General features: G+C 47.9%; 1 protein-coding gene across 14 annotated transcripts in view; it reads right to left on the reverse strand.

Moving 5' to 3' along the window:
• TIAM2 (TIAM Rac1 associated GEF 2) overlaps positions 1-13,177 on the reverse strand; it is a 239,401-nt gene that overhangs the window by 108,341 nt on the left and 117,883 nt on the right. For 13 of the 14 annotated variants that reach the window (XM_085023251.1, XM_085023187.1, XM_085023201.1 and 10 more), the window contains 3 exons: positions 11,448-11,558; positions 7,963-9,144; positions 2,561-2,996 (listed from right to left, as the gene is read on the reverse strand). In XM_085023251.1, coding sequence (XP_084879377.1) covers positions 2,561-2,996; positions 7,963-9,138 — 1,612 coding nt within the window. In that variant the 5' untranslated portion in view covers positions 9,139-9,144; positions 11,448-11,558. Of the gene's footprint in view, positions 1-2,560; positions 2,997-7,962; positions 9,145-11,447; positions 11,559-11,645; positions 11,674-11,776; positions 12,412-13,177 lie in introns of those variants that run through there. The other variant, XM_085023232.1, reaches the window with a different exon arrangement.

Consider the following 13,177-nt stretch of genomic DNA (forward strand, 5'->3'; position numbering starts at 1 on the left):
GAACTGCATGAAAACGTACTCACTGGAAAATACAGATGGAAAGCAGAATTACCCTTGTTAAAAATTTATTACATCCTCCAAACCCTAAAAAAACACCTGTGCCATTAGCACACCTATACATTCAACGTAGGTAGACAACCAGATGTTTGCCGACAGCTGCGGGCCCTTTATTTACACAGATACTTCAAGGGTGCTTTTAAAATTCTGCTTAAATGTACATGTGCATATAAACACACACACACACACACACATATCTCCTTAACGATGATGAAATCAATAGTAAGTCCAAATCTTTCAACTTAGATTCTAAGCCAAGAAAGTTGAATTCAACGTTGAATTCCCAGAAGAAAGGGGTGTAGAAAACCACATAGAAAAGGTTACGCTGCGGGGGGTGGGGTGGAGGGCACACATCTTTATCGCATGCCTTTCCTCGGCTGCAAAGGAAACAGAGATGTGTGCTTAGCAACACTTGCGCCGACACAGCACCCCATCCACAGGTCTGCCCGTGTTTGACAAGCGAGAGCTCAGGCAGGACTGCGGATCTTGAAACTGTCAAAGACACGTCAGGACCACCCCGCCCCTGACCCGCGGCCAGAGGTTGTCAGGGCAGCTTCTGGGATGGAAGGCAGGATCCTGGAACTGCCCTCTTTCAACCTTAGGTGATAACTGCCTGCACCTCCTGCAAGAAACCACTAACGATCTGGTTCAGGAAGGCAGCGGGCTTTTTTCTGTTGTATTTGTTACATTAATTCCCAATCAGTTTGTCTTCCATCGATTTACCCTGTCCCACCCTCTGATGAACCACACTAAATTCAGTGTCTCTTCTGTAAGACTGTTGGGCTCACTCTCACCCCAGTTCTCATTCCTCCAGGTCCTGGTGCCATCCTCCATCTGGCATGGCTCTGAATCCCTTTGGTGTCACTGACAGCCCCCACCTCTCAGAGCAGGATTATGGACACACATACCCAGGCCCAGCCCCCACCACCGCCATGGTGCACACTGGGGGCTTTCAAAACTCATTCTGAATGGCCTGCAGATCAAACTCCCACACTCTTTCACCTGTAACACTTTGCAGCCACACCCCCCCCACCCTGCACTTGCACAGCTATTTGATTAATAAACCTTAAAGCATCACTGATCCCTTCAAAACACCATCTTGTGGGCTTCGACCCATTATTTCAACTTTCCAAATCTCTTCTTACACTAGAGGACCCTGCCTCCCCAGTCTGCACACATCGGGGAAGCTCGCCATCTTCCTCAGCCACAAGGTGCCACAAGGTACCACGAGGACCCAGATCCTTGGAAAAGAGGCACCTGTGTGGGAGGCTGGGTCTGGGGTTTTATAAATCCTCCAGGTTGCTAGGGAAAGGCATCACTTAGGGATGAGACTCCTTCGCGGGTGCACCTTTCCCAGAAGGGCTTCTGGGTAATTAGGAAGTGATGCCAGCTCCCCAAGCTCACAATTTCTAAAAATGGGGAGCACTGCGCAGGGGTCCAGGCCTTCCACATGTGCTGTGGGCTAATCAGTCCAGGGTCCGGAACAGTGGCAGCAGCTAACGAGGTCTAACTTTGCACACACCACGCTCGCCTCCTCTGACAGAGTCACAGGACAGCTGTGCAGAAATGCCGGAGGCTGTGCGGCTGCTGTGCTCTTCACATCTGCAGAAATCAACACGAGGCTGACTCAGAGCCTCACGCTTCCTCAGGACACAGGTCGATTTAAATAATCTTTCCATCCACAGTGAGCTGGGTGAGAGCTTTTCTCTCTCTCTCTCTCTCTCTTAGGGCTGCACCCACGGCACATGGAAGTTCCCAGGCTAGGAGTCAATCAGAGCTGTAGCTGCCAGCCTACACCACAGCCACAGCAACACCAGATCCCCGGGCCATTGAGTGAGGCCAGGGATTGAACCCACATCCTCATGGATACTAGTCAGCTTCATTTCTGCTGCGCCACAACAGGAATTCCGAGAGTAATTTTTAAACGGCAATGCCCATGGGAAACTTTCATCACCTTAACAAAGCAATGCTTACCCCTATTTCCTTTGCATCAAAAAGGAAAAAAAAAAAAAAGCATTTGTGTGTGATGACAGACTCCCTTCACCAAAGTGACGTGACACAAATCAAGCAATGCAGGTGAGATTCTCAGTTGTACAAGCTGGGAAGGGTACCTGTTGGAGTTCTGAACGTGTGCAGAATTCATGACCTATATTCCAAGCATCTAAAGGACAGTTGGTTACCTGTTTGGGGCTTCCCTCCCCCTCCCCCTGCATGCACCCCCAGATGCAGGAAAAGTATTCGAGTGGTACAGAAATACCTCTGAAATCACAAGCAATAGTTATTCGATTCAACCATTACTTATTAGAATGAATACTGTATACGAGGGCTAATTAGCCCTATTGCCCAGGTTTGAGAAAGTATCTGGAGGAAGGCGGGCTGGTAGAGTTTGGATCAGATGCCGTCACATGCATCCAAATCAACGCTGGACTCGCCGGCCTCTCCTAGGAAAGAGGACAGTGGAGGAAATGACTCCAGGGGCCCTCCGAGTGGCGGGGACGCTTACCTTTCAGCGTCACCCAGTACTGTTTCCACTTCCTCCGCGCCACCAGCTCCAGCTTCCTCTCCTTCTGCAGCGTGACCAAGGGTTTGAAGAAGAGCCACCCGGCTTTGCGGACCACTCCCTGCTCCTTCTCAAAGAGCAGGTCCAGCTGCTCCAAAGAGCTGAGCGACTCGCTGCTGGACTCGGCGGTCTCTGTGGAGGTCTCCACGTTCTCCGTGCTGGTCCTGCTCATCTCCAGCTCTCGCATGAAGTTCTCATAAATGTTCTGTTGGAGGGGATCGCTGCCCATCGCAAGGGCGGATTCGCTTCTGTGCGACAGGATGTGCGCCGAGCCCCCTGACCACAGGGACGCCAATGCCTGGGAAGGTCCCTGCATGTCCACGTTCAGCCCATCTGAGCGGCTGTCAAAGTAGTCACTGCCCTCCTTGGACCTCGGCTCCTGTGAGCAACGCAAATGACCATCCGTCAGAGGTTAGGCACAGCCAAAGAGCCGCTTCCCCACAACGGCCTCATCGTGAACAGTGTGGCTCGCTAACACTGTGGCTGCAGAGTGAGATTCTTTTTAACAAAACGCATCTTTAATTATCAGGTCTCCACACCAGAAAGAACTGTAGAAACAGTATTACTCAACCCAATTTATAGCCAGTGGAGTCAATCCTTAAAAATGTAAACCAAATACCCCCGACTATCCTAAATCGAATCTACACTCGGCATCAAAAAATGAGCTAGTAGGAGTTCTCTTGTGGTGCAGTGGGTTAAGGATCCAGAGCCACTGCAGTGGCTCAGGTTGCTGCTGCTGAGTGGCTTCAATCCTTGGCCTGGAAACTTCCCCATGCTGTGAGCGTGGCCAAAAAAAAAAAAAAGAAAAAAAGAAAAATAAACCAGTATATTCAAAACACACTAGTGAAGATTTCTGGACTCAGATATCTTTGCTAGTTATGAATCACTGTCTTCCAGGAAAGAATTCGTGTTCCTGGAGGCTGATTTCCTTCCGGAGCTTTTAAAAGCTAAATTAGACAATCTCTAGTTCCAGGAGCACGGGGGGTGGTATTATATACAAACTCTTCTTCCTCTCCACACAGTGAAGAGTCTAAGCTTCTCAACCACCACACCTTCTCAACCCAGGTCTAGACGCTGAGATCGCTAGCATCTCATTTTCCCTCTTTAGATAATAAAAACCACGCATCTGGGATTCCTTATCCACAAAGGATAGTCGCTAGTAACTGCGGCTTTTGTTTCATAACTCATATTTTATACTTAATTTGGGAATTCTTCCATGAAAGGAATATACTATTTATCCATTCACCTTCTTTTATTTAAACACTTATTTTATTCTAAGCACCAAGAATACCAAAGCATGTATTCAATATTTATTCCAACATAAAATCAGACACATACAGTTCTACGTAAAATTAAGATTGATCAAACAACCACTGCCCATTTAGGACAACACACACTCAACACTGAACTGACCATGCATTGAGCTGAGAACATGGCCATGCATAGAGCTGAGAACACGTAAGGTTCCTCTAATGTCTAGATCAGAGTCATTCAAGAATAACTTGCATTGAGGCCATTCACTGGTCCATAGCAGCAGGCAAATTTTTCATCAGAAAGTGAGCTTCAGTTGTGACTTAACAGACACTGACATTGCACATTTACAGCTTAGGTTAAGGTAACTCTGCAGGGAGATGCTAACACACACTCATCTATTCCGTGGTGAGTGGGTCTTCAATTTCAGTCCCCTATCCATTAAAATAAAAAGGAGGGAAAACTAGGTCAAAGACCATTGCGAAAGACCTTATTTTGAATATTCCCCTGTGTGGGGAGTAGTTTTCTTTTCAGAAACTGCATCCGGAAGTCAAGTAGCAATTACTTGCTATCTTTTGTAGCAAAATGAACAGAAGAGTGCTTCCAGGTACCCAGGGGCCATACACAACTGAGCCCCAAACATGCTATTACTAATGAAAATATTATTTTCCGCTATGTTTACCACTATGGCCCATAGTCAGATTTATTTATACACTGATGCTTATGCAAGAACAGAACGAATAAGCCAGCTACAGTGAGTCACTTAGGAAACTTTCAAAATAGTTTGAAGTTTTTAAAATTTAATTGTCACTCTGCTGTTCTTCAAAAGCTCCTAGGGGGTGAAGGAATACTTCTCATTTAGCTAGTATTGACATTATTTCAGCGATGAATAGGACTCGCTCACAGCCTCCGAATGCTGGGATTGTTTCCAGCACCCAGCAAGAGCTGTACCGGGGTGTTTCAGAACACAGAACCCTGCCAGAGAAAGGCATCAGGTGTCAAACTTAAATGTAACCCATTAGCACTCTTCACATTGTCGCTCATAAGAAGGAGACTTAAGTTGAATCACAAACTTTCAAATGATCGACCCCAGCAAAGCAAGCCAGATTTTCCTCCTTGAGAAATGGAGAAAGATGGCATTTTTGCATTTATATCTGGTTCTTATACAGATAGGAATCTTCTCAGTCTCTAAAAAATTTGTAAAGCTTTCTATCTAGAATCCCAATAGCCACTGACTCATTTTCAGGCTAATGGAAAGGGAGGGAGGGAGACCCTCAGTAGTCTCAGCTGGATTTCCTGACCCCTGTGTTATGGGCCCGAAACGAAGGTGCTACGTTAGACAGGTAGGTAAAGAGGTCTGATTTCCATCTCCACCCCCATCAAGCGGCCGTGAATGATGGAAAACGCACTGTAGCCAAGACGGGAGAGGAACCCTAGCGATGTCACTAAATTGCTTGGGAGCCAAAGAAAACATCTCATCCCCTTTTCTCACTTTCTAGGAGAAAGTACCAAATTCGCATGCCATTGTCCTTCACTTCACAGTAAGGGCCACTAGTCCTCTGCTCAAAGTCCCTGTGACCACGCGGCCGTCAAAGGGCAGTGAGAGCCTACAATTAAGAGAGTCAGGAGTTCCCTCTGCGGCTCAGCGGTAATGAACCTATTACCCACAAGGACACGGGTTCGATCCCTGCCCCCACTAGTGGGTTAAGGATCCGGCGTTGCCATGAGCTGTGGTGTAGGTCACAGATGTGGCTCGGATGCCCGGTTGCTGTGGCTGTGGGGTAGGCCGTCGGCTACACCTTGGATTTGATCCCTAGCCTGGAAATGTCCATATGCTGAGGGTGCGGCCTAAAAAGACAAAACAAAAACAAAAAGTGCCAGGGTCTCAGTGTCCTGACTCTCCTCTGTAAGAAACTCTGCAGGAGTGCACAGCAAAAGCACACATTTTATTCAGCTGTATAGATTTATCAATTGTGGGGACATGAACAAAACTAAAAAGATGCTTCCATAGGCCGCTTTCTAAAAATCCAAGATAGTTTATTATCTGAATATTCCATAGCCCCAACGTAATTACTGGTAGCTCTCAACAGTACCTTGACCAGGTGGGCTAGCTGGAAAAGGCATTCGTTTGAGCTTTGGCAAAAATGACTTTGGCCCCCGCTTCTCCACCAATGAGCTATGTGTCTTCAAACTCCTTGAGTCTTAGTTTCTTGATTTTTAAAAAGAGATGGAGTCCTCTCTAGCTTTCAAATTCAGACTGTTTGATTATAACCAGTCTGCTCTTTTTTTAACTTTAAAAATTTTTTAATTAATATATTTTTATCTTTTTAGGGCTGTATCACAGCATACGGAAGTTCCCAGGCTAAGGGTTGAATCACAGCTGTAGCTGCCAGCCTACCCCACAGTCACAGCAGTGCCAGATCTGAGTCATGTCTTTGATGGACACCACAGCTCTTGGCAATACCACCAGATCATTTAAGCCACTGAGTGAGGCCAGGGATTGAACCCACATCCTTACGGATAGTGGGAACTCCAACTTTTTTAAAACTGTAGTTGATTTACAATGTTGTGCCAATTTCTGCTGCACAGCAAAGGGATCCAGTCACACATACATATACATTCTTTTATACTCTCTTCCATCATGGTCTAACCCAAGAGATTGGATATAGTTCCCTGTGGGGTACAGCAGGACCTCACTGCTTATCCATTCTCAATGTCATAGAGGGTATCTGCCAACCCCAAACACAGTCTGCTCCTAACTCCACAAGCTTACACGTCTGGATGATACAGACTTGAAGAAGGGTCATTCCCCAGGGCTGGCTGGACAGTGGGGGCTGCATGGGATAGAACGTGGTCAGTTCACAGTGGCAATGGGTCTGCTTTGGATCTGCGTGGAAACTGAATGAGACACAGCAGAGCCGGGTGTAAGCCAGGCCACCCGCGCAGATGAGAAACACGCCTGGTGCAAATAAGGGGCGTGGAGAACAGGCTCAGGGCCAGGCTCAACGAGGGGCTGCAGCAGATGAGAGCCAAACATAAACCCGCAACACAACACCTGCATCAAAAAAGATGGGAAAGCTGCCTGCGTGGGACCACGATTCCCCAGAAAGTAGAACTATTTTATTTCTCCCACTATGCTTGACTGCCGCCAGTTGTTTGAGAAATGGGAGCTGGAAAGTTATACTATTTTCTACCCCTAAAGCACTATTAAAGTTTTGTAATTATATATCTATCTAGGATGATAAAGTGCAATTCTAGAAACAAATGGGCCATTCAAACTTCCTTCAATGATATCATGTATATGAATTAAAAAAAAACACTTTCTCTTTTTTTTAATAAATAATTAAAAATAAAAACAAACAAAAGAGCAAGCAACCAAAAACTTAGGAATTGCTGCTAGTTACCTAAGAAGGTGAATGACTTCCTTCCTGGCGTCAGGGTCATTTTGTTTCCCCCTCAAACGTTATACTTGGCCCCTTACAAGTATTATTGCCATCATCGTGATTCTTATGTTATCAACATGTTTTCACTATTACATGAACTTAATTCAAGACGTTTTCAAAACCATTAGCCATCCCCATGAGCAGGTGGTAAGATTATACCTACAGATAAATCACCAACATTTTTTTTTCCTGATATACCAACTGAACAATAGGAATTTAAATTTCCCCAAAGTCATATCAAGCTCAGGAAGACCACTCATCCAAAAACAACAACAATCTCTCTTCCTTTTTGTTTGGGCTTTAAGAATGAGCTCTAGAAAATCCCCAGATAACTAATTCACTGGGGAAGTCTCTCCAACACTGTCCCTTTCTAAGCGCCATTTGACCAGGTCTTAGGATGAGTGAGGCCCGTGGAATTTCTATCAGCGCCAGTAGGCGACCGTACAGAGTTGGAGAGACTGAAGTGGAGGGTTAGGAGTGAAAATGCACACACCCCTGCCATCAGGATGGGTCAGGCCTTAGGCTAAGCTCTTCACTCCCAGGAGCTCATTTAAGCCTCTAGACCACGCTCGCTGTGCAGTAGCTTCTGCTAACTTTCCCATTTCACAGACAGGAAAACCAAGGCCTCCCCGCGCTCCCGGCTTTACTCACCTGGAGTCTCCTTTTCTTTCTGGAGAGGCTTCCCGTCCAGTCGCTGATGCGGCGCATCCTGGCTTTCAGGGTGTCCTTCTTGGAGGGCTCCTCGCTCAGGGCCCGGGACTTGCGGCAGGGCAGCGTGAAGGACGCGAACTGCCCGGGCTCCCCGCGCTCCACGCGGGCCGGCACGTCCATGTCGGAGGCGAAGGAGACGCGGGCGCTGAGGCTGGCGCGCGGGCCCATGTAGTCATCGGAGAGGCGCAGGGCCGCGGGGGCCAGGCTCCCCAGGATGGGGTCCCGGTAGGGTTCGCGCAGGGACGAGAGGGAGGCGCTTTGGCTGAAAGGCTTTGGAGCATCCCTGGGCGGGAAGCCGGCGTGGAGGCCACGCTCGGGCTCGGGCTCGGGCTCCGGCTCCGGCTCGCCATCGGGCGTCCCGGGCGCCGCGAAGGAGCCCTCGGCCTCGCTGACCTCGCCGGCCGGGCCCCAGGGCGAGTCGTACCAGGAGGATTCGGAGCTCAGCGAGCTGCCCTTGCTGGAGCGCGGGCGCGCGGCGGCCGGGGAGGCGCGCGGGCTGGGCGGCGAGCCGGCCGAGTAGCGCAACAGCTGCACGGGGCCGCCCGAGGCCCCCGGGGCCGCCGCAGCCTGCGGGCCACCGCTGTGGAACTCGACCCGCAGGCACCCATCCAGCTTGCCCAGCGTCTTGATAAGCACCCTGGGGCTCTTGCGGTCCTCGCCGGGCGGGGTGGACGCCACGCTCTCCTGCCTGCCGTAGCAGTTGAGAAGATGCCCGTTGCAGTCCCTGGAGGCCGCGTGGTTCTCTGCTGGTGGGTGCCCGACATAGTGGAAGCCGTTGTCGGGGGAGAAAGCAGCATCCTTGCCCTGGAAATCAGATCCTGAGGCACTTGTCCTGTGCTTGGAGTAGGCACTGCCTTTGGAGACTTTGCACGTGGAGCCCCCCGGTCGGGATGCATAAGGCTGATTGGTCTTAAAGTGAGAAAGGCAGCTTCGGGCCAGGGACCTGGATTTGTACCCAGCTCCGCTGCTTCCATGACCCCATCCATGCAGTGACTTGTCATCCTTTGCATGAAGGCCACGGATTTTCAGGGAGCAGGGCTTTTGCTTAGCACCAGTAATAGTATTGCTATGATTTTTAGATCCTTGAAGGGTGTACTGACTCTCAGAGTTCCCCATTTTAACCTAAATTAAGAAGAGTAGCATCAATAAGAGTCGTGATCTCAATTACCTTCCATTATGACAAAACTTGCTATAAAATATGTTCTTCACATGAAAAAGGAACAGTGGGGAGTTCCCATCGTGGCACAGTGGTTAACAAATCCGACTAGGAACCATGAGGTTGCGGGTTCGATTCGTTGCCATGAGCTGTGGTGTAGGTCGCAGACACAGCTAGGATCCCGCGTTGCTGTGGCTCTGGCATAGGCCGGTGGCTACACCTCCGATTCGACCCCTAGCCTGGGAACCTCCATATGCCGTAGGAGCAGCCCAAGACACGGCAAAAAGAAAAAGAAAAAAAAAAGAAAGAAAGAAAAAGAACAGTGGAACCCCCGAAACTTCTTTCTGATTCCGACACAACTGCCAGAAATAGGGACAAGAGGAATTCACTGAGGAGTTCACTTGGGGGGCAGGGGGTTAAGAACCCGACTGCAGCAGCTCAGGTTGCTGCGGAAGTGCAGTGTGATCCCTGGCCAGCACAATGGGTTAAAGGATCCGCCATTGCCACAGCTGCCACCATAGGTGGCAGTTATGGCTCAGATGCAGCTTCTAGCCCAGGAAGTTCCATATGTCCTGGGTGCAGCCATAGAATTTAAAACAGACAAACCAAAAACCCTTGTGACTCACTGAATTGGTTCTCTGGTTCTCTTCCTGCAATGCAGGTCATCAGACAGACAGACAGTAGTGCATGTTCCTGTGCTAGTGATTTTAAGCACATAATTTCTTGGCTGATGTTAATCAGAAATCGAAGAGGCACAGGACTCAGCTTAAGACTGAAGCTTTGAACCAATGATTCTTGAAGAGAAAAATGAAGGGAAAGTCTCCTGACTCTGTCATCCCAGTACACTGATTTTTCAATGACTCGAGAGATATCTTTTCTTTGTGTATACATTATTGGAAGAGCTAATATCGCAGCTCAATATAAGTGATTATTGCTGAAAAATAACCACATGTATAGTAACATGACAGGTACCATGCTGTGTTAGACTTTTCAAAGAATACCGAGTAAGAATACCTCAAAAGATAAGGCCTAGAAATTCTCAAAAATAATGCTGAGAAGTTCCCTGGAGGCTCAGTGGGTTAAGGATCCAGTGCGCAGCTGTGGCTCAAGTCGCTGCTATGATGCAGGTTTAACCCCTGGCGCAGGAACTGCCTGCACAGCAGGAAAAACAAAACAAAACAAACCTAGGCTGAGATGAAAAGTGGGGAGATAAAAACCTCTCCTCTGGGACAGAAAAGCATTGTAAGGAAACTAACATCTAGAGTTTTTCTAAAGGCTTTAAGGGTCCTCGCTTGGGAACATAATGAGAGACAAAGCTTGAAGCTGATTTGTTAGAATGCGGATACCCCCCACCCTCCAAAAAACGTTAGTTTTTTTTTATTCCCTTTAAAACCCAAATTTGCTTAAGGAGTCTATTAATTAAGCCAAATCCAAGGTGAAACTTGACCCCAAACTCCCCCCCTCAGTTGTTTTTATTTTTGATAAGGGCCACACCCACGGCATGTGGAAGTTCCCAGGCTAGGGGTCCAATAGGAGCTACAGCTGCCAACCTACACCACAGCCACAGCTACGTAGGATCTGAGCTGCATCTACGAGCTACACCACAGCTCACAGCAATGCCAGATCCTTAAACCACTGGGCGAGGCCAGGAATGGAACCTGTGTCCTCACAGATACTAGTCAGATTCTTTACCACTGAGTCAGGTTTTTTTTTCCCTTTCTTTTTTCTTCTTTTTTTGTCTTTTGTCCTTTTTTTAGGGCTGCACCCATGGCATATGGAGGTTCCCAGGCTAGGGGTCCAATCGGAGCTGTAGCTGCTGGCCTGCACCATAGCCACAGCAACACCAGATCTGAGCCTCGTCTGTGATCTACACCACAGCTCATGCCAATGACGGATCCTTAACCCACTGAGCAAGGCCAGGGATCAAACCCACAACCTCATGGTTCCTAGTCGGATTCCTTTCCGCTATACCACAACAGGAACTTCTGAGCCGGTTTTTCTTTCTAACCAGTATCGCACGGCTGGAGGCAAGTTGAAGGCGATGCTTCCAGCTATGTTTCCAAGTAATGTTTAGTAGGTTTTTCATTATAATTTTTATACCTAAGAACGTACAGCCACAAAAGTCAAGAGGGCTGACATTTCTTTGGTGGCATTTCTCAAACACAGTTTAAAACCCAGATAATGGGAACACAGCATTAAACCTTTATTACTCCCCTAAGTCACAGTCATGCAACTTGACATGAACCAAAACTCCACGAGCTGGATTTACCTGCGGTCTAGGTTGTGCGCGGAGGGAGATTAATGGTCAGTTGACTTGCCAGGGTCCTGGAAGCAAGGCAGCATGGTTAACGAGCACGGGCAGGGAGTCCATGAAATGATCCTGAAAAACAGAAATATGAGAGAACTCCATCAAGCATGTTCCATTCAGCCCCCTGAAAAGTACAAAGGAAGGTTGAAGGGAAATTACCTGAAGAAACAACAGGTGTCCGGAATCCCTGTCCAAATAATAAACCAAATGTCCTTGAGCTGCGTGATGCCCTGGGGGTGTCTGGAGCAGGTAAGGGGAAGCCCGGACCGCCCACCCAACCCTGAGCAGACCTTTAACTCCATGCAGTCTGCAGCCCAATGCATGCCTTTGTTCCGGGGAGAGCAGGTGAAAGTGCTGCCATGAGTCACGGCTCATCTGTCACCACCGCCAGCAAAACAACTCCCAGACCCGCCGCGCTGGCAAGGTCACAGGAGCACGGTCCTAACGGCGGCAACAACAGGTCACTGTTCCCCATTTGACGAAGCAGCAAAAACAAAACCCAACGTGTAGAGCCCCAGGGAAACAGTCCTTGGCTAAAGCAACTTATGTCAGAGAGGCTGACCCCATAGATGAGATGAAAACGGTTTTCTCCAGCACATCTATGGGTCTCGCCGCCGCTACATGAAAAGTGGGGGGAAGAGGACCTGCTGGGGATTGGGGGTGGGGGCTGCCATCTGGCTGTGCTCTCAGCCTGGACACAAAGCCTTTCTTTTCTCAGAAGACAGAGAGAGCAGAGCAGCAAGAGTTCAATAGTGACCTTTTCCCTCTTTTAAAAAAAAAAAGTATTTGTGGAGTTTCCTGGTGGTTTTGCAGTTAAAGGATCCAGTGTTGTCCCTACTGTGGCTTGGGTTCCATCCCTGATCTGGGAACTTTCACATGCCAGGGGCACAACCGAAAAAAAAAAAAAAAAAAAAAAAAAAAAAAAAAGTATTTGTACTTGTGGTACAATACGCATAAAATCTATCACCTGAACCATTTTCAAGTGTACAGACAGTAATTTGAAGGACGTTTGCATTGTCAGTCTGTCTCTAGAACTCTTTTCATCTTGCAAAACGAAATCTCTACGGCCATGAAACCACTCCCCACCTTCCCCTCTTCCCCGCCCCTGGTGGCAGTCATTCTCTTTTCTGTCTGCGAGATTCTGACCCCGCTAGAGGTACATCCTGTAAGTGGAATCATACATCTTTGTCATTTGTGACTGGCTTCTATCACTCAGCATCATGTCTTCAAGGCTCTTTTGTGTAGCAGCACGTGTCAGAATTTCTTCCTTTTTAAGGCTGAATAATCTTCCATTGTACGTATATACACCTTATTTATGCATTCATCTGTCAATAGGCAGAGACTGCTTTCCACCTCTTAACTGTCGTGAACAACGCTGCTACGAACACAGGTATACGCAGATCTCTGAGACCCTGCTTTCAAGTCTTTGGGGGTGTATGCCCAGGAGTGCAACTGCTGGATCATATGGTTATTCTATTTTTAATTTTTTGAGGAGCTACCATACTGGCTCCCAGAGCAGCTGCATCATTTTACATATTCCCGTCAGCAGCACACAGGGTTTCAACTTCTCCCTATCTTCACCAACACTCGGGACATTCTATTCGTTTCTTTTTTATTTTTTATTTATTTTTTAAATCACTTATTTATTTATTTATTGTCTTTTGTCTTTTTTTTTTTTTTTTTTTAAGAGC

This window comes from Sus scrofa, chromosome 1 (assembly GCF_054392235.1).
Source record: "Sus scrofa isolate SSC_HxYL_T2T_F1_AM1 chromosome 1, Sscrofa_HxYL_maternal_Yorkshire_Landrace_v2.0, whole genome shotgun sequence".
Classification (NCBI taxonomy): domain Eukaryota; kingdom Metazoa; phylum Chordata; class Mammalia; order Artiodactyla; family Suidae; genus Sus; species Sus scrofa.